This window comes from Vespa crabro, chromosome 4 (genome assembly GCF_910589235.1).
Source record: "Vespa crabro chromosome 4, iyVesCrab1.2, whole genome shotgun sequence".
In the NCBI taxonomy this organism is placed as follows: domain Eukaryota; kingdom Metazoa; phylum Arthropoda; class Insecta; order Hymenoptera; family Vespidae; genus Vespa; species Vespa crabro.
This window is the reverse complement of record NC_060958.1, coordinates 12,036,973-12,060,990: the sequence shown is the minus strand read 5'-3', so window position 1 is coordinate 12,060,990 and position 24,018 is coordinate 12,036,973. Positions and strand designations below refer to the sequence as shown.

The window sequence follows — 24,018 nt, the reverse complement described above, 5'->3', positions numbered from 1 at the left end:
TATTATTATTATTATTATTATTATTATTATTATTATTATTATTATTATTATTATTACTATTATTATTACTATTATTATTATTAATGCAACTATTGTTATTATTACAACGATTACTATTGTTAGTAGTTATCGAGCACATTGCGCATCAACGCGCGATATACCGAGAGGAAGTTTTCTTTCACTTACCGAGGCTGTGGGTTGCTTTAGCATTTACAATCGTTGGAAAGAATAAGCGATTAGAAGTAGACAAAATAGTTACGAGAATCTTCGGCTCGCACTTTTGCTTCGGTGTGCCTTTCCTCTCGCCTTATCAATCTTATTCTTGTCCCTTTTCTTATTTTCCATCCTCAAAGACATTTTCTTTTTCCTTCGTAGATCTTCTTTCTCACATCGACAAAGCCATCCTAAGAATCTTTAAAAGAGAATTAACTCCGTCGGGGAAACACAATCTAATTGATTGGCGAGTGCTTTTAACGCATAGGCTAACATTTGCCAATCAGTATTATACTGCTCTTTTGTTAATCATCATTTAGTCTTCTGACATTCTTCGTTCTTCGCTCTCTCCATATTCTATGTTTCCCTCTTTGTTACTTGTTACCAAACAAAAGTTATCGAGCGAAATAAGGAGCGCTTCGTAATGTTCATCTTTCGTTTTATTGCATAGATGATTACTACATTTCGCGTTATACCGAAATAAGATACGTACAAACTGGTGTTCGAGGAATCGAATAGAAATTTCTTTTGATCGGGATCGCTCAAAGTGGACAATTAATTATTAAGATCTTTGGAGAAAAAGTTAAGTGGCTCGAACATCAATCCGATGTCAACTATTTATAAAGATTTGTAAAACGGTCGAAGTGAGTGATTTGTCCGAATGTGCCTAGACAATGCCCCAGGGTCGACGAAAAGATATACGGATAATAGCGGCTAGTGCATTACAATTTTTACATGATTCCGTACGTATGATAACAAATCAATACTATTATATCAAATAAATGAATGTGTATAAAAGTGCCGTTTTTTCGCGCATAACTTGTGTGTCCACGTTAGATCGCGAGAAGATTGAGTCTGCTCGATGTCTCACGAAACGGGTCTCAGCAACTAAAGACTGAAAAAGACCTGCATTACATTGAATTTCTTGCTAGATCGATTTCTTGCATAAAATATATTTGTACATACTATCTTTAATTGTAACTTTATCAAAGAATTTATTGCAATAGATTATTACTACATTTCGCGTTATACCGAAATAAGATGCGTACAAATTGGTGTTCGAGGAATCGAATAGAAATTTCTTTTGATCGGGATCGCTTAAAGGAGCGATCATTAATTATTACGATCTTTGGAGAAAATGTAAAGTGGCTCGAACATCAATCCAATGTTAACTGTTTATAAAGATTTGTAAAACGATCGAAACGAGTTTGTCCGAATGTGCCTAGACAATGCCCCAGGGTCGACGAGAAGATATACGGTTAATAGCGGTTAGTGCATTACAATTTTTACATGATCCCGTACGTATGATAACAAATCAATACTACTATATCAAATAAATGAATGTGTATAAAAGTGCCGTTTTTTCGCGCATAACTTGTGTCCACGTTAAATCGCGAGAAGATTGAGTCTGCTCGATGTCTCACGAAACGGGTCTCAGCAATTAAAGACTGAAAAAGACCTGCATTACATTGAATTTCTTGCTAGATCGATTTGTTGCATAAAATATGTTTGTACATACTATCTTTAGTTGTAACTTTATCAAAGAATTTATTGCGAATAAATTATATTTACCATAAACTGACTCTTGGTCATTCTGATCTGCGGGTTATATATATACATACATATATATATATATATATATATATGTGTGTGTGTATACTAATGGTAGAATACTGTTGTAATATTATCATCATCCACGCAAAGAAAAATCGCCGGTGGTAAGAAAAAAGACGATTTGACAGATGCAATTAAATTTTTTTTTTATTACACCAACATAATACTGGCTAAAGGGCAAAACAATCATAGAACGCGTCTATGAGGATATGGAATTAGATAGGAAATGACGAAGAGGATGGAGCGGTGAAGAAATATGGGGATTCACCGATATCAACGGTGATGAATGCGCAAGGAGACTCGCGCGCTTGCCATCGAAAATTGTCGAGTTGTCGATCTCGTTTCGAGTCAAGTCGAGCCAAACCGTGCGGATTACGAGAGATAAGTATAGATAAGTATAGAGAAAGAGAGGGAGAGAGAGAGAGAGAGAGAGATAATAGATGAAGGAGCACGGTCCTAATATCCTACCAACTATATAGATATCCTTATATAAGTAGTAAAATTAATTGCAGCGAGGCAACCAAGTCTTCGAACAAATCAGCCTTAATGAATTCTTCGAAACGAATCGATTAAAAATACGGGGATGCGAGGCAGCGTGGGCTCTCTAAGCGAGGTTACAAATTTCTGTTAACGGTAACCAAAAATCAGACTGCAATATCGCGATAATACCATCCTTTCTTGTTTCTTTGCAAGTGCGTTTGTTCGATGGAGTGAAAAAAGACTTGGTACAAGAAAGGTTTGAATTATCTTCTCCTACAAGTCGCACGTTCCTTCTTTTTATCGTCACCGTCGTCGTCGTCGTCGTCGTCGTCGTCGTCGTCGTCGTCGTCGTCGGCGTCGTCGTCGTCGTCGTCGCTGTCGTCGTTCGCCGAGCCACGCTGCCTCGTACGTAGCGCCGAATCGTTGGCCGCAGTGTGACCGATAACGACGCATCCCGTGAGTATTTCTTTGAATATATTAATTTAAAAACCTAACTACACAGAGTCCAAGGAAACCGAGTAATTACCTGTAAATGGACACATATCGTCGATGTAATAATGAAGTAAAAACGAAATTAACCCTAGCATATGTGGGGCGTGCGAGGGGCATGGGTGAATTGTATGTGCAGGTTTGGATAGATGCGCGGATTCAATACTACTGGATAATGTAACGGGGGTAAGCACAACATCTTTTCCCTTTTGGTATTAATCGAGTGAGGATCAAACGGAGCAGTCGTGGCGAACTGCGTCTTGCTGGAATAATAGACCCTGGCGGTGGTGGCATCGATGGAGAGACCAGCGAACTTGGAGATTCCGAGAAAGCTTGATGGTTACTTTTTCTTCTGGGCTTTCTCCGCGGCCTTTGTGACCTTGCCCTGAGTGTCTTTGAAGGTGACACTCTGTAAAGAGAAGAAAGAAGAAAACGAAATAACTTTGAAATAGAAAAGGACTCTCGATGGTTGATATTATTATTATTATTATTATTATTATTATTATTATTATTATTATTATTATTATAGGACAATATATAATATCATGAATTATTTGAACGTTCAAAGACGGCGACGTAATGTAATAGAATTTAAACGGGTAGCGTCGTATGTCGTACCTTGATTACGCCCACGGCAACGGTCTGACGCATATCGCGGACGGCGAAACGGCCAAGAGGCGGGAACTCTTGGAAAGCCTCGACGCACATCGGCTTGGTCGGCTGCAACATCACGATGGCAGCGTCCCCGCTCTTTATACTTCTTGGATTCTCTTCGGTGGTTTTACCGGTACGACGGTCGCATTTCTCTTTTATCTCAGCGAACTTGCAGGCGATGTGAGCGGTGTGACAGTCGAGGACGGGCGTATAACCGTTGCTGATCTGTCCCGGATGATTGAGGACGATGACCTGAGCGGTGAAGTCGGCCGCGCCGCGAGGCGGTTGATTTTTCGAATCGCCGGCAACGTAGCCGCGTCTCAATTCCTTCACCGAGATGTTCTTCACGTTGAAGCCTACGTTGTCGCCTGGTAGGGCCTCCGTCAAGGCCTCGTGATGCATCTCGACGGATTTCACTTCGGTGGTTAGCGCAGCTGGAGCAAAGGTCACCAGCATACCTGATAAAAAATTGTTGTATTATTTGCGACGACGATTCGTTTCTTTTCTCTTTTCTTTCTTTCTTCTTGTTTTTTTCACTGTTGAGCTCGATCATCAGTATAAACGGATATTAATAAATATAATATAAATCGTTCGAGGAGTAATTAATTGAACGAATAAAAGTTTGAACGCACCTGGTTTAAGGATACCGGTTTCTACGCGACCAACGGGCACGGTCCCGATACCACCGATCTTATAAACGTCCTGAAGAGGTAGACGAAGTGCCTTGTCGGTTGGTCTGGATGGCGGCAATATGGCGTCGAGCGCTTCGATCAGAGTCTTGCCGTCGGCATTGCCGTCCTTACGTTCGACCTTCCAACCCTTGTACCAGATAGTTTTCGGTGATGGCTCGAGCATGTTGTCGCCGTGCCAACCAGAAATTGGAACGAAAGCGACCGATGCCGTGTTGTATCCTATCTTCTTGATGTAAGACGACACCTCCTTTTTGATTTCCTCGAAGCGACTCTCCGAGTACGGTGGATCGGTCATGTCCATTTTGTTGACGCCGACGATCAGCTGCTTGACGCCAAGTGTGAACGCTAGCAAGGCGTGTTCGCGCGTCTGACCGTTCTTCGATATTCCAGCCTCGAACTCGCCGATACCGGCGGCTACGATAAGGACCGCGCAATCGGCCTGACTCGTGCCGGTGATCATATTCTTGATGAAATCCCGGTGACCAGGGGCATCGATGATCGTCACGGAATACTTGGCAGTCTCGAATTTCCAAAGGGCGATGTCAATGGTGATACCACGCTCGCGTTCGGCTTTGAGCTTGTCCAAAACCCAGGCGTACTTGAACGAGCCCTTACCCATCTCTTGGGCCTCTTTCTCGAATTTTTCGATCGTACGCTTGTCGATGCCACCGCATTTATAAATCAGATGACCCGTTGTCGTTGACTTGCCCGAATCTACGTGACCGATCACTACGATGTTAATGTGTATTTTTTCTTTCCCCATCTCGTCGTACCTCTAGCGATCTGAAAAGAGTTAGAATTCGCGTTAGAACGAGCGAATCATTTCAAAAGATCGCATCTTTCGTAGGATACGACCGTAGCTAAACGCGTTATTAAGGGCCGTAGTACGTCGTTCCTATTTACGAGTCGCGTCGGTCTATAAAGGGTTAAAGTTCGTTGCATGCGCAGTACATGTCAGTTACTTTGTAAGCAACGGCACGAACGCCCCGTACCGCCCCGTATCGTTTCCCCTCGTGTTTATAAGCGTTCCCTCTCCCTCTGATCGTGTTTACGGAAAATGCTCGTTCGAGTCGAGTATCGAGGCTAAGAGAGATTGAGTACGTTTAAAAAATCTCTCTTCTTCTACGTCCTTCGATATTTTACTTTGTTGATTTCACTTTGTTGACGATAGCAACTATTTCATCGAGGCAACGGTACGCTCGCGAGAGAGGAATGCCTGACTATATATCATCGTGTACTACTTGTTGAAACTACGAAACGTCCTTTCAAACGTGTAACACTTAAACCTTCAAAGTGTGCATGTTTTATTTCTTCAAAGTTATTTCTCACCTCATTGCTTCGACGATCTATCGTTTAATTATTATACCTTAAGAGTGCCCCTTGTCACGATATAACGTTTCTCATTTTTATAGATTCACTTGATGTCGTTAAATGTATTTTTCGTCGAAAGGGATGAAAAAGAATGAAAAAGGATGAAAAAGAAAAATATCTAACGTTGACCGCGGCGTCGATGATTCTCACTTGTCACGTTCAAATTTTACGATTAAATTGTCAGTAACGTCCAATGGCAATAACGATTGGTCATCGGACTTTTCCTTTACGATAAATATTTACACGTTATCTATGTATGTATCACACATTGCGCGAGATACGAGGAGAATGAAGCGAGTGTCCAAATTCCCGTGTTGTTAGGAAAGAAGGCAGAGGGGTTGGGGCATCCATTCACGCATCGCAAAGGAAGGTGGGTGGGTATTGATTCGTTTCAAGAGGCTAGAGGAAAATTGGAGGACATAGGAATTAACGAATCGAATATTCTTCGAAACTGAACGCACAAAAAATATATAAATTCCTTTAGATATTTCGTCATCTTTAAGGGAAATCTAGGAAAGATCGAGGGATGGTAAACAGGAGCATCGAACGGTGCCAATCTTACACGACGTGCAAGTACAATTCGCGTATATGTATATATTGCGTACACTGGCCTCTTCTAATTATAGACTGCAGCCATTTCTTGATTCCTATCCTCTCTCTCTCCCTCTCTCTCTCTCTCTCTCTCTCTCTCTCTCTCTCTCGCTCCCTCTTTCTATGCACCTATGTATTTGTCTCTAACAGTAACACGTCGAAGAAACGACGTTTCCCTAGGTTGTCACTGCGACAGAGAGAAACCTTACTGAATAATCTTCTTCGTAAGTCTCTCTCTTTCGGCTTTTTACCGTCACGGCCTGGATCCGAATCGAAAGATCGCTGTCGTAATTGGTATCGTTTTTTTCCAATTATTCATTTATCTATCTTTATTATAATCTATTAATCTCTTTCATTTACGTCATTTCGCGCAAGAAAATTTTAAGACACATTGAAGCAATGAAACGGAAGTAAAAGGAAATAAAAGGAATAAAAGAATGTACATTAAAATAAGAGATAAGAATGATCGATCGTCCTTAACCTATCGCAATTGATAATAAAGCGTTACCTTTTGTTAAAGCCACGGCGCATAAAGGGACGTCGCGCGTCGTTTGGAAAATGCCGTCCCGGCGTAATGGCCGATCCTAGTCTTTCTCGTTAGAAATACAATGAGGAAAAGGTCAAGAAGCAGAATCTCCAAGTGGATCAAAAAACGCTTTTACTTTGCGCCGTTCGCGGTGAAAACTTTACTAGCGTTTCAGAGAGTTTGCGCTGTCCGCTGATATTAAAAAGAGAGAGACAGAGAGACTTAAGGGCGGATTCGTAGGTCGCGACGCGCGGCGCCTCGAATCAATATATCGTACTATCTCTTTTTTACGAACAGCCGGAAAACCGGCCATGTCTTTTTCTTCCTCTCTCTCTCTCTCTCTCTCTCTCTCTCTCTCTTGCACTCATTATCCTTAGATAGCTTTTCTATCGATCCGATAAAAAAATATTCCTAACTCATTTCGCGATATTTTGTCTCTTTAATGAATGTCAAAAGCGAAACCGGTTTATTAGTAAGGGTTTTTAGAGCGAGTCGATTCATAGAGAAAGAGAGACTTTTGTGGCCGTCAGTTTTTCAAGCAGATAGATAAAGAATATTCGTTCATTACTCACCAGCTGTAGCAGAGTGAATGGAAATAAAGAAGAAGAATACAAAGAACAAAGGGTTGAAGTATTTGACGAATGTACTTTGCACGTACTTTCCGTCGTCCGTTCCGTGATATGTCGCGGGTGAAAGCACAGCGAACGGAGGAGAGAGAGAGAGAGAGAGAGAGAGAGAGAGAGAGAGAGAGAGAGAGAGAAGAAATATCGGGGGTGAACGGAGACGGCACGACACCAACGACCTCTATTCACGCGGCTCGCAAAACATAGCGAAACTCGCGCAAGCGTCAGCTTTCCTCGAGCTTGCGCTTCCGACGACGGAAGCCCAGCGACCGTGTCTATTTTATTCTCTTTCTCTCTCTCTCTCTCCTCTCTTCTACCTTCTTTTCTCTTTCCATCTCGCAATATCGAGCTGACCATGTAGCTTTTCTTCAATACCGCAAGAGGGCTTTCACATCGAGTGCTTTCTGCGCTTAACTCGCTTCCTCTTTTTTTTTTCGATTTCTTCTGCGATTCTTTTCCGTATCTTTGAATGAAAAAAGCTCGATCTTCCTCTCTGTGTCTGATACAACGACGATACTAAAGGATGCGCATATTTAGCACAATAGTTATGAAATTTTTTCGAGTAGCAAATTTGCCAAAAATCACTCGCGTCTTCTTAGAAGATATTCTAAAACGTGTACATACCGTACTTATGTAAAATGAAAATATAGACACATTCGATGCATTAATAGTTGTGAAGGAAAAGAAAACTGATACCGAATGCAAACATTTCTTCTAAGTATTATTATCTAAAATATATCTTTAGTTTTTCCAAGTCAATGAATTACTATAGTTTACTAACCACGTGCTCGATGCAGCCAATCGAAAATAGAACCACACTGTCATTGCAAAGTCATCGCTCGTTGCTTCGCTCGGTGTTTTTAGTAGCTCATTATCGAAATCATTTTCTGATAAGTCTCAAATTTGGCTGTCCGATCGAACGAGTGCATTCATTTACGGATCAATTTATAGGAAAACTCATTGAAGCATTCAATTCCATTCGGTTGCAATATTCGCTAGGAACGCGAGAATGGATCACGATTCCGATTCATCCGAGGTCAGTAGATAATCTCCTTCCCCCCCCCCCCCCTCTTTCTCTCTCTCTCTCCTTCGATGTATATAGGCGCATGCATGTACGTACGTATACAAGGTGACACGCTACGCAAAGAGAAATCCGTAACTCCTGTAAATTCTAAATAGCTTAACGTAAATAAAGCGTATAATTAAAATCGCGTTTAATTAAAATCGAACGTTCCGTATTGACGTTCTCATGGAGATTTCCTATTTCGTTTGATAAATCTCGAGTCGCGAGGATAGCTAGCTAAAGAGAATGCTTCCGATAATTCCATCCCTTATTCTTTTGATATCTGATTTTATCGATTATCCGATCGGGCTTCGTTAAATTACTTGAGCACACACACAGTTCGAATGATTCGATTGAATCAGGTTGAATTGAGCGCTGATATTGTTTAAATCGAATCAAGTTTCGGATATAGATAAATTACATTAATACAGCGATAAATTTAGAATTCTCTGATACTTTGGTTAGTCGTCGTTGGTAAAATAAAAAAGAAAAGGGACTCCTCTCGCCTAACGTCCTCCCGCTTTACGGTATATCGACCCATAATGGTCATACCTAGAACGCGCTTACGCTACGCTATGTTTTGTCTAAACCGAGGCTTTGTGAAATGCCTCATTAATCATCGAACGGACGAGCAATTATTGAATGAATATACATAACAGCGGTCTCATACATCCCGCGACAGGTCATTATATTATAGGGCTCGTTCTATATACCTATGTATACTTAATGAGTATTCATATACTTAAGCGCCTATGTACCTATTAAGACGTAACAAGAAAATATCGACCGATCTTAGAACGAGTTAAACTTTGACCATTAATTTCCCGTTTCACTCCGTTCGCTTCTCAAAAGGATCCCTTGATATCGACATTCTTTCACTCTCGAGAAGTCATTTTGTTGCGATGCAACTATTCATCGAATTGAATTTTATAAGGTCTACCGCCAAATAAAACGTCACTTTTCTATGATATTTTGCTCTCGATAGCGGAGAGATTGGATAGGACGGGGATTCGACGTGGCCCCGGGTTACAGGATCGATAAACGTGCCGTCGCGTAGACGTGATGAACGATCGGCAATGTGATTCGTTTTTACTAAACTTGATAAATCTACAAAATTGCATTCGCGCGTACTCCATTCGTCGTCCGATGGGATATATTTTATATGGCGATACTCAAGATAATTTCTTCAATCTGAAAATGGACGGTATCGTCAAAACTCGGTTGGCATTTCGATCGTTCGTTTGTCTCCTAAAACCGAACGAATATCGACGAAGCGAGAGAAATATCGAAGGATTTGTTGCTCGAAAGATCAACGATTAGTGGTAGTAAACTTGGAATCCAAAAGCATGACGCACGCGGCCAGAAATAATACGCGGCGAACGAAAATAATTCGTAGTAGCGATTTCCGTGTCCGCCTGCGAGTTACGATGAATCTTCCGAAATTTCTGTGACGGCCCTCTTTGACGTATCGTCGATATTATTTTAAGGAAGGGAACTCGACTCTTCATAGATGGACATTTTCGAATGGGAACAATATCGCGAGTTACGAACGGCAATTCGTTCGTTGCGACAACGAAATCGAGCCACGCATCTGTTCGCTCTCGAAACGAAAAAGAAAAGAATATCGATGATGCCTTTGTACGCGCCCACGTATTTCATTTTTTATCTTTCATCTTTCACTTTTCATTTTTCCAAGGCTCCGGCTAGCCGAGCCGGATATTTTAGTCGATTTACGGAAAAGCCAGTCCTCTCGCGTAAATCGTTCGCCGACGCGTCACAAATTTATCCTCGCATCTACGCTTTCCGCGCAATGACTCGTCCGAGCACGAAATTTATGAGGGCCCATGAATGAATTATGCCGAATTTCGTGCGACCATTGAAACGTCCGATCGTGCGCACACACACACACACACACACACACACACAGAGAGAGAGAGAGAGAGAGAGAGAATTTCCATATCTGTGCACGTTAGCTATCTACGACGTAGCTTCTACGACGCCGGCCGAAGGATATATCAGGAAATGGGAAATGATAGTTCGAATCTTGTTTCACCGGCGAAAGATAATTCTTCGATATTAGCGAGAAAAAATTATTAGATCGAATAGCTTTATTATACGTCTTTATATAAGGTCGCAGGGACGTTAAGTATCTCGCGACGATTGTCCTTAGAAACAGAAGCAACTAACTGTGTCGAGTCGTTCACCCAAAAGTCGACAACTTTTTTTTAATCGTGACCTTGACGAGGCGCCACGTATCGCCCTTGTCCCCAACCGAAGATAGTCGTTTATCTTTATTTATTTATACTACCTCACTTGAAACGTCGCGACGAGCCGCGGAATGTTCGCTTCTCACTTTTCCAATGGTCGCATTCTCGGCACACTCGAAATATTAATATATTTCATATTATCTTTAATTGGTGCAATTCAACGCGCACCGAGTACCCGCATATCTCTGTGTACATTTGTATTGAAAAATAAAATAAGGAATGGTTATTCATCTCCTCGTCGTCACTTGAAACTGTTTCTCGATATATAGCGGTAACTGCGTCGTTCCACTTGGGGACGGTTCTTTAATTTTATGAGCGAAGTTCGGTACAATTACGTCATTCCATCGACGCAAATTCCCTTTAATTAATTACTCCGACATTCCGTGTTTACGTGCCAACGGAGCTAAAGAAAAGATTCCTCCTCTCGCCAATGTAAAATCGACTTTATTCGATTCAACCTTTTCTCCGTTTTAACAAGTATTCATTTGTGTTTAACGATCATCGCTGAGATTTATCTTAATAAATATTGCATGCTCTATGCAAACACCTGCTGCTTCATGGAGGTAGGGTAGACTTAGCCTAGGACGCCGCTAAAGGAGCATGGGGCGAGGTGGAGAGAGGGCACGACCGAATCCACCATCGTACCGCACAGTGTTTTGAACGAAGTAGCACTCGGGAATTATTTATAGTTAGCACGTGGCCGACCTCTGATCTCGTGCGTTGCGTTAGGTTAGCTTCGACTCGTTTCACAGGGATTTCGTTTTATTGCATTCTTCGGGATGAGAGCTTTTTTCGTGCACGCGCTGACAAGGCGAACGAAAGAACGCACAAGGGCCATTTACCTCTCGAAGGACTCTGAACTCGAATCGTCGTCGTCGTCTTAAAACGGAGACGGCCGACGTATGATATACACCCTCTCTTCCATCTTACATTATTTTCCTATAATTTACTAATTGTCGATATTGAAAATATGCCTGTGCCTTCTATTTGGAAAATGCCAATCAATTGAGAAACGTCGATGAAATATATATGTTAAGGAATTTAACCGAATCGATGGAGATCGGTTTATCGAAAAATCTTCATCTTATAATGAAGCATAAACAGCGGATAAATTTAGATACTCCGATCGTACATACTTACAAGTTTATAACGACGACTCACACTCGTACACATCCCAAGAATTTGCATTTACTATTATAGTGAGAAAGCATCATCGCACCGTCACGGTCTCTGACGTAGCCGTTCATTGATGCCGGGACGCGACGTAAAACAGATATCTAATTTCGTGTTTCCGGCCGGGCATTCGCGCTTTGAGAAAATTCAAAGGCAATTTATAAATCACAAACCGACTCCTTTCGACTGTCTTTTTATAACGGGCACGATCCGCACTTTCTACGCAGGACTCTCAACATTCTTATAATTAACGGACATTGATTTAATTTGCAACGCAAATTATAATTAATTTCGTAAAGCTTGATATTAGACAACCGACACGTTTATATTACAATTTGACCAATTTATAGGATTGTCATTTCTGAAGGTCCTCATAGATACAGGTATGTAGGTGTAATTGATACCAAATCGTATCGATAATCGCATCGATATCGGTTGTGGCGGTACAAATGCCGATCTATGTAAATCTATCTCGACCGCGCTCGATATTTGGTAAAGTAATTTTACTCGCGCCGTGACTCATCGATTTAGATCGTAACAGAGAATTTTCGAAGAAAAGTCATAGAATGCTGATTCTTTCTTTTCGTTTCACATCTCTATGAATAATTTGCGATTTTAGAGAGCTTCACGTGACAAAAGCGTGCTCTTTGAAGAAATTTCTTCGAGCTAGCATCAGCGCTGCCAAGTAACATTAAAGTAGCTAGATATATCACAATTATTCGTACTTACGTTAGAAACCCGAGGTAGATTCGTAGTGCCATTTTGATATCTTGGATTAAGTTTTAGCCGGGATTAATTTATTACTCTACGAAGTAACGATCTAAACTCCCGCAGTTTTGTGTCGCAGTGTGATAGATATATATATATATATATATATATATATATATCACACACACAGAGAGAGAGAGAGAGAGAAATCATATAAGCGATCGTCGACGCGGGCGACCGAGATGGGCTCCTCGATAATTTAAGAAAAAAAAAACCAACTGCCTTATTTTATACGTGAGACATTAATTTCCTATGCACATATGTACATATGTATATAGGTGTGAATTTTCATTATGACCAAATTATCCTGAAATGCCGGTCTCATTCATTCGTATTTATGTGATATTATTTCCTCGTCTACGGACAATTTGATAGAAATCGAAGAAAAAAAAGCCGACCGAAAGACCAAATGCGTGATCAAAGTCGAATCGCTCGGGGAAAAAAGTATAATTATCTCGACGGCGATGAAGCGAGGTGAGAGGCGATGAAGAAAGAAATGGTTCGTATTCTCCGAGCAAAATTCGGATTCCTCGGTCGTCAAAACAAACATTTAGTTCGTCCTCGAGGGGCGAGCAAAAAACAAAAATAATTCGAGACGGAGAGAAGATGAATGAAATCCATCGAATTCACGTTCTGTTCCTCTGAATAGAGAAAACATTCGCTTCCGGAGATAGAGAATCGGCTGGCAGCCAATCAAAAAGCGAGGATTCATACGGAATTGGCTCGAATAAGCAGAAAATATTTCGGCTCGTCGCGCGTCCGTGGTCTACCTTCGGTGGGAGATTTTTGACGTCGCCTCCTTCTTATAAAAAGACGCACGACGTCGCGACGGCACATTCATAAGAGAAACGCCGGCCGGCTTACGTACTCATATACAATCATCAAGTATCTAAGAAATACGCGAAACGTTAGCGGCAAAGTGTTTCCGAACGTACGAATATCGCGAAAGAACCTTCTCTCCCAGACAACTTGATAATCTATTATTCCGTTATCATTACAAATCAGTATTAATATATCGTTTCTTCGTACGATTACCTACGGCTTTAATCATGTCTTCGGTAATGTTCGTGAGTATCGCTCTTGTTTACTTTCTCACGTTAAAACAATTCATATACACGGAATGTGAATGGATATCGATCTGACTTATAATATTTGATGTATAATCTAATACGTTAACCCTAGATCTCACTCTAATATAGTTCGTCATAGGAAATTTATCTTTACAGAGAGAGAGAGAGAGAGAGAGAGAGAGAGAGAGAGAGAGAGAGAGAGAGAGGGAGGGAGAGAGAGAGAGAGAAAGAGGACATTTTTCTATTAATTCGTCTATAGAAAGAATTGTTGTCGCAAACGTTGCAACGTTTTGCCATCCTTCGATCGTAAAAAATACAAACGCAAAAAATCTCGTGCGAGTATCACGTGCCGTTCGTACGAATCCATATAGCAGTCAGGATAGATTCGAAAATTTGTCAAAATGCCATCGAGATGTCTTTTATGGTCACGGTCAATTCGCGGACCGTTCTTCGAAGAAGATTGGACTTTTTCCAACATTCCATACTGATTAGGCTCGCTTACGTTGGATGACATTGCCACACAATGCTTTTTCTCATTTACATTTTATTCTTTTCGTTTCTATTATAAGTGATTCCGTTGAAATATGGAAAAGCAAATTTCAAATCTTTCGAGAAATCATGAAAAAACAATTGTTGTTATCTATGTTAATACGATAAAAAAACGATTCTGTTATTTGTAAGATAGAAAGTTACGTACTATCGTGATACAGTTCATCGAAGCCGTTTTTATGCTTAGAAGCCCCCTAAGTATCGTCCAACGACATAGATACTACTTATTATTTTGTCCCTTCTATTGCGTTCAGTCACGTTTGACCATTGTTATCGTCGACCGCTTGTAACGATATTCTCATCCATTTCGCGCTTAACGATTAACAAATCGATTAATGATATTCGTATTTTCATTGTTAACCAAAGTTTCGATCAAGGAAAATTCTCCGAATTAATTTTCATTTCTTTCTCTCTCTCTCTCTCTCTCTCTCTCTCTCTCTCTCTCTCTCTCTTTGCAATCGGGCTTTAGGAATCCTTGGGGGCCAAAGTAGCCATGTTCGACCAATACGCAAACAAGCACAAAGACGCACAGAAGAAAAATCCATTTACGTCCGGCTTGAATATCGAAAAGCCAAAATTCTCGAAAGAGGAATATGGCAGGTACGTAATACGTACGAATTAGCGCGTGAGAATTATTTAAGTGATATACGATAAAATTTCGCTATAAAATCAGTTTTATTCGAAAATATTCGTCCAAATTCATTTCAGACCAGCCGCGGGATCTCTTTCCGACATACGCGGTCGCAAAGCTAACGCGCATATTTTACGAGAAATTTTGGAGCTATGCAATATCATTTATCAAAATGGTACGCCATGTAGCGACCAACCAGATATCACCGGCATCACGTTCGGCGATCTCTTCAACATTTACACTCACATAAGCGACAAATGCGTGGGTCTTCTTTTAAGAGCCAGAAAACAGGGTCTGATTAAATTCGAGGGAGAATGCCTTTTCCAGGTAAATAAGTAAATATAAAGTATGATTAAAATATGACTTTAATAGATGAGAGAATCAATAAGAAATATTTCTCATGTTTTATATTCTCGTATGTATATCGTTTCTAGAGAAGGGACGACGACGTGCCAATATTCCTAGTGAAACCAATCGTCGAGATACGCGAGGACTTCAACAGGCGGCTTCAAGAAATTGCCAAAGATATACCGATCAGTTAATGTACGGTCACCACCCTTTACGAATTTCTACGCGGTGCCTTAAATCGATGCCTTCCATCGATTCCCTATCGGAGAATCTACTATTCTATCGTGCCGTTGTATTTATTGTATCTGTAACATTATTCAGTACGTAACAGAATGTGAATGACACCAGTATGAGAGATGTGCGTGAGTGCGATTCGATGTAAATATTTTGTGGTAAACTCGATTCGTTTAATGTGATATTACACGCCTAAAGAAATTATTAGAAATAAATGAATAAATTTATATTAAATCTCTGGGTACGTATTTCTCTCCCGTGAAAAGAGAAACGAGAACGAGATAGATAGACGGAGTGAGGAGGAAGAGAGAAAAAGAGATGGGGCGAGGGGAATGACCGGAGCCAAAATTTCAAGGTAATCGCATAATTTATAATTGTATATACAATCACTTTACAATGCACAGTGTACTTTGTTACATAGTGTAGCTCCAGTATTTAGGAAAGGTAGCGCCAAAAATGGTCGCGCGTTAACGACGGTATCCAAAGTAAAAAAACTAATTAAGACGTGTGCATTCGTATCCTGTGTAAATTCGTGTGCCCAGCTGCGTATATTTTACACAGGAAAATATCTTGGCGACGTTTATCCGTTTAAGGAGTCGAAGCGCGAACGCGCATCTTGCGAATAATTTTCTTCTCTCTTCGTTCTTTCCTTTCGAGCTTCCATTTATCATCCTTCTCCTTCTCCTCGTTTAGAAATCTAATCATATAATCATCCGAGCAACACCATGATGACCGAGAAAAAGACAGAATCTCTAATTAGATTGGCAGTAAAGTTATTCGTTACGTTAGGTCTTTTCCCTTTGTTTCCACACGGTTGCTCGAATCGCGACCAACGATCGTTCTCGAATTCGTACGAAAAGACGATTAATGATCATATCCAGACGCGCGTTAGAATACACCAGCGATAATCGTTCAATTGTCACTTTCTTCTGTCGCAATATATATATATATATACATACATATGTATATACATACATATGTATATACATACATATCTATATACATACATATGTATATACATACATATGTATATACATACATATATACATATATATATTTCTTTTTTCACGTTCAATCGCCCCCATTCGTTGTTATTCGTTCGTTCGCAGCGACTCGTTATTGGACCATACGAAACATTTAATTCGATATGTCAACGATGAAATGCATGGGAAAGGATATGTGTACGTACTGTATGTAAACGAAGATATACATTGTATACATATGTATGTAAATACTTGCGTATCTCAAAAGAGGGATATGTTTTGGAATTGCTTGATAATTCGTACCTTACGTTGACGAGAAGTAATATTTTATTCTTCTCAGGCGATAACGATAAACAGGTAATAAGGGTATGATATCGCGTGCCTTAATTATCAGATTAGTATCGTTTTATTCTTCGCGCGTAACCGTTGACTTCGTCGAGATCACGTTTAATGACGATTCGACGTACTAGAATCATCGTATCTAGAATCGTTCTTCGCAAATCCAAAGCTTTTTAACCTTTTTCAAGCTTTTTATTGGCATTAGGCGTTATCCGTTAAAGTTTCATCGTTGAACGATTATAGACAATATTTTATTACTTTTCGTTCGAAGATATTATCTCTTATAGAGCGATCTTCTATATAACAATTATTAATATTTAAATTATAATCAATCGCATTCTTAAATGGTAAAAAACAGTAAACGTCGATTAACAATAGATTTCATGTAAGCCCGTAAAATCGGGCACGCGCTTACGTATTTTCGCAGAAATGAAAAATTCGATGGATAGGACGTTAAAAGATGTACAACGCATGTACAACGAAAATAGAGTATCGAACCTTATTGATATAGAGTTTGAACTTAGGCGTTCGTGCACCGTCAACGAAGTGCGACGCGCGAGATAAAATTCGTATATTTCCAGAGAGGGAACGAGCCAGATCGCTAACAATCGAAAATGTGTGCGTTCAGCCGCGCTTACGTATTTTCTAATCGATAGAAAGTAACGACGATTAACAATTATCTTAGGCGTTGTTATTAAGACGTTTTCGTCCCGGTACGGAAGAACACATCGCATCGGCTTGACGCATAAATTAAAACGGCGCGTGCGCATGTAAAGGCTAATTCGTGAAATGTTACGATTATTAAGTCGTTACATTCGTTTAGTTCCAGTATTCTGTACATCTCTAAACGTTCATTGCTTTGTAATCGATAAATCAACGATCCGAATACGTATATATTGGTTATTTACAGAACTAGCGTACGCACATACGACATGGTATATCTCCATCTATCAATCGCACGCACACGCTCACGCACACACATATCTTCGCTCGGATCGTTGGATTAACACACGCAAGCGGGGTTTTTCTTGGGATCACCATTTTCGTCGTAGTACATTTGCTAATGCATAGGCGCGCGCATTCACTTACCACGTGTGTTATCCACCGCAACATGGAATGTACTCGGTATATATATATATATATAATAGATGTGTGTGTGTGTGTGTGTGTGGTACGTAAAGTATATATATACATATACATATATATATATATATATATATATATATATATATATGTATATATTTATAATACATCTATTCTTTCTGCGCATTTTGTAAAAAGCCTCACCTACCAAAAACAACAGCGTGTACGTTACATCGTGTGCTTGACCGTGTAAGTGTGTGTCAGCGTTTGTACGTGTTTATAAGGAATCTATGCTCCTTTCATATTTGTTTCCGCGTACATATATGGCTATGGGCATAAATTAACGGCTCCATTAAAGTACATTCGTCTATTTTTTGGAAATCCATATTCATTAAATCTCTCTATCAAACACTCAAACGTAACACCAAATTAGCGCCTCTCTCTCTCTCTCTCTCTCTCTCTCTCTCTGTCTCTAAGATCTCTTTCGTCCCGATATTTATTCAGTCTTGGCAATGTTAAGTGTTGTATGTTATTATCTTGCTCTTTAAGTGCATTAGCATAGCTTATCGTAAATATTTAAATACGAGTATCTCGGTCGAAGGCTTATTTCGCCCATTCTTACTTTCTGCTCGTTTTATGCGCGTGATGCGCGTGACGCGCTTTTATTCTTCCTCGAATAATTTCGCGCGCGAGTTACGTACATACATATACATATATTATATATAATATAATACTATGCATATAATTATCGTATCAGCTTAAAAATATATTATTGTCTTTCGATGAAAACGCAGCACTTTTGGCGCGCTTGCACTTTTCTTCTGCCTCTCTCTCTCTCTCTCTCTCTCGCGTGCGTGGGCGAAAAAGAGACACACGACAACGACGACCGTTCGAAGCAAAAAATATTACAACGGATCGAGTATGGCAATCGCGAGACGTACGAAGAGCTAGCTTCCTCGCGATGTAGAACTTTGGCAGGAATCGTGATCGTTCGGAGCGAACGGTAATAGAATTGGAGAAAGTCTCAGGGGCTTCGCCCGATCGAGAATATCGAGAAGCCGGAAGGAAGAAAGAAAGATCTGTTCGACGATTCGATCCGTTCGTCGAATCTCTCTCGAGCTTTGTTCCTCTTCCTCGTCTATACACGTTCGCTCGGGCTTATGGAAAAAAAGCCCGAGCTTAATCCGGACGGAACCGGACGACGAACACGGAGGAAGGGGAGAAGAGAGACTGTGAATCGGACGAATCGTCGGATCGTCTCCGCGATTCGTTATCATCATACGTCGTTGTCGTGACAAAAGTCGATCTTCCGTCTGATCAATTGCAATCGACGCTTGTCGACTATAAAGTCCGTGACGCAGCCCTTGATACCTCGATGTCCCGGTTTACCACCAACGAATAGTTTACCGTTGGTCGTCAGTAACGTTCCGGTCTCCATCGGCATCTTCACCGGTGCAAACTCGTCGATTTGTATCGTCGAGGCGCGCCTTCTTCTACTCGCTCTTATGTGATGGAAAACACCGTCGTCGACTCTTTCCTAGAACGAAGGAAGTAAAAAACGTTTATTACGATTGTATCCGGGCAATGTCGATCGTGGCCGAACATACGTACATATATACCCTCGTTCTCGATACTTACCCTACTTTTCACGCTTATCTGTTCCGTCTTACTCTTGTAAAAAAGAACGACGTATCCTCCGCGCAAAGAAAGTATAAGATGTTCGAGTTTTCCCCTTCCGATCCAAGCGATCAGACCCTCCGAATGAATCGTTCTCAGTCGTAACTCAAACTTGTTCGATTGTTGTCCCTTGCGTCTAAAATCATTCGACACGTATTACTTTATCTGGTATTTACCTATATAAGATTACGACACAATTGACGATTCAAGCTGTGATACATAATTAATAGATATATTTATGTATTAAGCAAGGAGCAAGGACGAAGGTGGCTGCGATTAAAAAGCGCGAAGAAAGAATTTCTCACTGTGAGACGTATTACACATGTAAAGAAACAGGAGATGGATCGTTGCTCTCGATCGAACGTGCGTGTTCTCTTGTAGGCGGTCTAGAAGGAATAAGCATTCTCTAACACACATACGCGTACACATTTGTGACAGCAATCAGAAACTTACTCCGTATAATCGTAACTGTCGTACTCGTACTCTCCGTCCTCCTCCAAGTCGTAATCGGAATAGGACTCCTCGAAATATTCGCCGAGGGTGGTGTTAGTTGTGTTAGTACTAGTTGGAGTGTTACATAATCAAAATATTAGTGATTTCGCTTAAACGGGTTTGTTAAAGGGAACTACGCGTTTCTATGGTTGTTAGGACTTTGGTGATCTCTCTCTCTCTCTCTCTCTCTCTCTCTCTCTCCCTCCCTCTCTCTCTCTCCCTCTCTCTCTCTCTCTCCCTCTCACTGTCTGTCTGTCTCGACCGCACGCTCGCTCGACCGCTCTCTCTTAAATCTGTCTAGCTGTTTCCATCGAAATCGATTTTTAAAGGCAAAGGAGAGATTTGGATTTCGATCGATGTACGTACCTTCTACCGTAACGATGCTTAAATTGCAAAAAGTTGTCGCCGTCGAATCGTACCGGTCTCTCGGAAATTTCTGTGCCAGAAACGTCGTATCCCATAACTGAAACGAGTAAGATTTTTAACGATCCTTAAGAAATCTCTCGAATTTTGTCTGGCGAGAAACGGTTTAAACTTACAAAACTCGCAGTGCAACCCGTTGTAACCGGTGGCACACTTGCAGAGATAACTGTTCAAGAGTGGAAGGCAAACGCCACCGTTGTGACAAGGATTCTCGTTGCTCGGACAAGGTAACCCGTCGTAAATCTCGGTATTGTGTTGCGTCACGTTTACGGCAAGATTTTGATAAGTCTTGCCGTTAACCATTAGCCTTTGAACGGCTCCGGTTAATCCGGTCCAAGCTCCCGCTAAACGGTGTACCTCTCTCCAATGTCTGAAAGGGCATGATCATCGGTGATAACGCCAACGATCGTAAGATATCGAGACAGCGAATAGAATAAATACTTACTTGACGCCACCGACGTACAAAGGCATCTCCAGGTTCAACTCCGTCAGAGGACTCCCGGAGAGTCCTCTTGCCACCGTACCGTCGTCCAATTGAAGAACGCCCTCCCTTCCGAGTCTGCTTATCCTAACGCAATGCCAACTGTCCAGAGTAACGATATCCGGGGACGTGATATTGGCGATACCGCTTCCGAGATTGAACCTGAACTCCAATCTACCGTGGACCAAGTTCAAACTGATGAAATCGCCTCTTCCGTTGTTCAACTGGCCGTTGTATAACAAGAGACCGTCGTTGACGCGAGCGAGGAACCATAGTTCGATGGAAAAGGCTTTGGCGACTCCTTCGAGGCATGGCAATTCGAGAAAACCGTCGCCGGACATTTCTGGTATTAACAGTTCCGTTAATTCCGCGTCCACTATGAAATGAATCGCGATTTTTATAACTATCCCTTTTACAACTGGAAACCGTCGATAAGAAAATATTCGTTCGGAGAAGGAGAAATATTTGTTTTTTTGTTTTTGGCTACTCACGAATTTCGCAATGAACGCCGGTCCTACCGGGTGGGCACTTGCATACGTATCCACCCTGGGGCAGTATGTCGCAAGTCGCACCATGTTGGCAGGGCTCGTCGATGCAAGGATCCAATGATTCCTCGCAATTTCGCCCGGTGAATTGGGGTGGACAAATGCACTTGTAATCCGGCGGCTCGTACTTTTCGACGCTCGCATAATTTCCACGCTCGAAGCTCCCCTCGTAATCGAGATCGTAGTCGTAATCGCACTTAGTACCAACGCAACGTTTTTTCGAATTCTTCTTCGATCTTGGCTGATCGATCGAGGCGCAATGCGAGCCCTTACACCTGACGATGTTTAAGCCGTTCTTCCGAGCTTTCTTATTAATCCTATTCTTACCCCTCTTTTGCAATCTTCGACATTCGCGACCATTGCAGAGATCCTCCTCGTAGATCGGCTGGCAAGTCGCTCCATTCTCACAGGGAAGATTGGCGCAAGCGTTGTCACCGCATTCCTTAACGCGATATGTCTCTAAAACGTCCTTATCTTGTCCAACGTGCAGGTCCACGAATATACGATTGATCTTTAACTTCCGTATGCATCCGAGGAAACCGTGATTGGTGCCGATATTGTCGTAGACTCTGTCAAAGATTACAAACAAATGTCAATATTTTTCCATTAACATTGCTAATCTCTATATAATTTCGTGTCTCACTTTGAATAATTGCTGGGCATATTCCCAACGTAGGTATCCTGATTCAGATCCAAGGATTTAAGGACCCCCTGGCTCTGCCCGACGATATCCTCGCCATCGTTGAATATCAGTACTCCGTCTTTGTGATACCTTTTTGCTGCCACCCTATGGAAGGTCTTCATGGTGACTTTTTCCGGCGAAGTGAGGATAACCGGACCATTGCCAAGATTGTATCTAAACTGTACGTGTCTGAAAAATTGCCACGACCAACGTAAATATAATATAATATAGCCTACGTGGATGATAATAGCCGTGTGTATATATATATATATATATATATATATATATATGTGTATATATATATATATATATATATATGTGTATATATATATATATATATATATATATATATATATATATATATATATACACACATATATATATCGAACGAGGAGAGAATCTTACCCGTCGACGATAGCGAGAGAAACGAAATCGCCGGTCCCGTCGCTCTTCTGCTGATTGTAAAGTATGATTCCGTTGTCGGCGTAGGTCTTTAATTCGACCTCGATGCTGAACTTATGATAGGCCTTTAGTCTGCTCATTCTGACGTAGCTCTTACCGTCGAAGGAAGGTACCTCGTAATCTCTCTTGTTTATCTCTTCGTCGCAGAGCAGTCCCGTGTAATTCGGCCGACAGATGCAGACGAATGTTGCGCTCGGCAGGTCGATGCACGTTGATGTCATGTGGCAAGGATAGGAGAGACAGGCACGAAATTCCTCCGTCGGTGTTACTGGCACGTAATTGGCTGCGATGAAAATTGAGACGCGATTGTTGTTGCTTGCCGTCGGTATTTCGGAAGCAATTACGTACGAATCAAACGCACTTTCGAGTACGAGGATGTACTCGGGAATATATACGTGATATATATTAGATTACGCGTACATTATGTAGGTATTGCATGTATCATCTTGTAAATTGAATCTATTAACGTAATACGAGGAAAATAGTTGAACACCTACTTAGGTGTGTGTGTGTGTGTGTGTGTACGAATGACGAAATTATTTGATTGCACTCGAGATCCCGATAATACGATGATACGGTAATATTTAGTAAATTTTTCTACTTTCCAAGGACGAAATGATCTGCCAAATTTTTTTCTCGTTAAACATTTCTTACCGAAACACTCTTGTCTATCACTGGTTTCCGCGTAACCCTCGGAACAGATGCAACCTCCGTTGGAACATTCGCTATTGGGAATCGTACAATCCTTATCGTCGGTGCAGAGATCACCGAGAAGCGCCGTGACGACCCTAATCGTAGCAGGTGTCGGCCGATATGCCGCAGCGATTCCTGAAAAATCGATTAATGATTAACCATCGAATTAACTTGACGACTTTGAACGAACTAATCATCGTGTTTACAATTCCCACGTGTTTAAAATTCCAATTTATTAAAGTAATGGAATTAGCGTTAAATTATTGTATTTGTAAATTTTTTGTTGCTTTTGTTTTTTTTGTTGCTTTTCTATACAAAACAACACATGATACCTACATATACAGATACGTGATAGTTAGGAACTCTTATTTTATCGTTACGTACCGTGCTTAAGGTTATCTCTGTCGATGGTGATGGTTTCTTGATGAGCTCGATGAGTGTAATAGTATCGTGGATCTGGTTCTGGGACCAAAAGGTGCCTGGTAGATTTAGATAATGGCGAAATAGCGGCTGCCGGTTGGGTGTATTGCACGGCTGTGTATCTCTTAACGGGGAAGTCCGTGTTCACGAGAGGATCGTCTGAAAGTTGAAATAACATTCGCTTTGCTTACTCAGAGAAGTCGATCCTTTTTCGAAAGAATGTATCTTCTTATCGTCACATGTACGTATTATTATTTCGTCTAAGGACGAAGCGACGCGACGTTTTAGTTCTATCCTTTTAATCATATCTAGTTATCTATTTTTAATCCTTTTGGTGCGATCTCATTAAAAACCGCACCAATGTCGAGGACGTTAATTACAC

The 24,018-nt window shown here is 41.1% G+C and overlaps 3 protein-coding genes across 16 annotated transcripts in view; 1 reads left to right on the top strand and 2 right to left on the bottom strand.

Moving 5' to 3' along the window:
* Positions 1 to 1,956: 1,956 nt before the first annotated feature.
* Positions 1,957 to 7,480, bottom strand: LOC124423568 (elongation factor 1-alpha). 4 transcript variants are annotated; one of them, XM_046961431.1, is made up of 4 exons: positions 7,203 to 7,480; positions 4,083 to 4,925; positions 3,415 to 3,908; positions 1,957 to 3,205 (listed from the first exon to the last, which is right to left on the bottom strand). In XM_046961431.1, the coding sequence occupies exons 2-4, from the start codon at positions 4,903 to 4,905 to the stop codon at positions 3,137 to 3,139; spliced, it is 1,386 nt and encodes a 461-aa protein (XP_046817387.1). In that variant the 5' UTR covers positions 4,906 to 4,925; positions 7,203 to 7,480; the 3' UTR covers positions 1,957 to 3,136. The 4 variants fall into 4 exon arrangements, with proteins under 4 accessions (XP_046817387.1, XP_046817388.1, XP_046817389.1 ...); XM_046961432.1 differs by lacking the exon at positions 7,203 to 7,480 and adding an exon at positions 6,613 to 7,182; XM_046961433.1 differs by lacking the exon at positions 7,203 to 7,480 and adding an exon at positions 6,119 to 6,291.
* A 5,872-nt stretch (positions 7,481 to 13,352) lies between these two features.
* On the top strand, positions 13,353 to 15,590 carry LOC124423570 (actin-binding Rho-activating protein-like). Of its 3 annotated transcripts, none has more exons than XM_046961442.1 (4): positions 13,353 to 13,582; positions 14,613 to 14,743; positions 14,852 to 15,101; positions 15,209 to 15,590. In XM_046961442.1, exons 1-4 carry the CDS (start codon positions 13,574 to 13,576, stop codon positions 15,314 to 15,316), a joined length of 498 nt encoding a protein of 165 aa, XP_046817398.1. In that variant the 5' UTR covers positions 13,353 to 13,573; the 3' UTR covers positions 15,317 to 15,590. The 3 variants fall into 3 exon arrangements, with proteins under 3 accessions (XP_046817398.1, XP_046817397.1, XP_046817399.1); XM_046961441.1 differs by having other exon boundaries at positions 13,353 to 13,591; XM_046961443.1 differs by having other exon boundaries at positions 13,353 to 13,591; positions 13,751 to 14,743.
* Positions 15,591 to 15,704: 114 nt separating this feature from the next.
* Positions 15,705 to 24,018, bottom strand: part of LOC124423564 (agrin-like) — a 237,776-nt gene continuing 229,462 nt past the window's right edge. For 8 of the 9 annotated variants that reach the window (XM_046961423.1, XM_046961424.1, XM_046961418.1 and 5 more), the window contains 11 exons: positions 23,601 to 23,795; positions 23,178 to 23,351; positions 22,467 to 22,806; positions 22,023 to 22,250; positions 21,326 to 21,948; positions 20,799 to 21,210; positions 20,470 to 20,723; positions 20,297 to 20,393; positions 19,892 to 19,999; positions 19,400 to 19,574; positions 15,705 to 19,298 (listed from right to left, as the gene is read on the bottom strand). In XM_046961423.1, coding sequence (XP_046817379.1) covers positions 19,038 to 19,298; positions 19,400 to 19,574; positions 19,892 to 19,999; positions 20,297 to 20,393; positions 20,470 to 20,723; positions 20,799 to 21,210; positions 21,326 to 21,948; positions 22,023 to 22,250; positions 22,467 to 22,806; positions 23,178 to 23,351; positions 23,601 to 23,795 — 2,867 coding nt within the window. In that variant the 3' untranslated portion in view covers positions 15,705 to 19,037. The remainder of the gene's footprint in view (positions 19,299 to 19,399; positions 19,575 to 19,891; positions 20,000 to 20,296; positions 20,394 to 20,469; positions 20,724 to 20,798; positions 21,211 to 21,325; positions 21,949 to 22,022; positions 22,251 to 22,466; positions 22,807 to 23,177; positions 23,352 to 23,600; positions 23,796 to 24,018) is intronic. The other variant, XM_046961421.1, reaches the window with a different exon arrangement.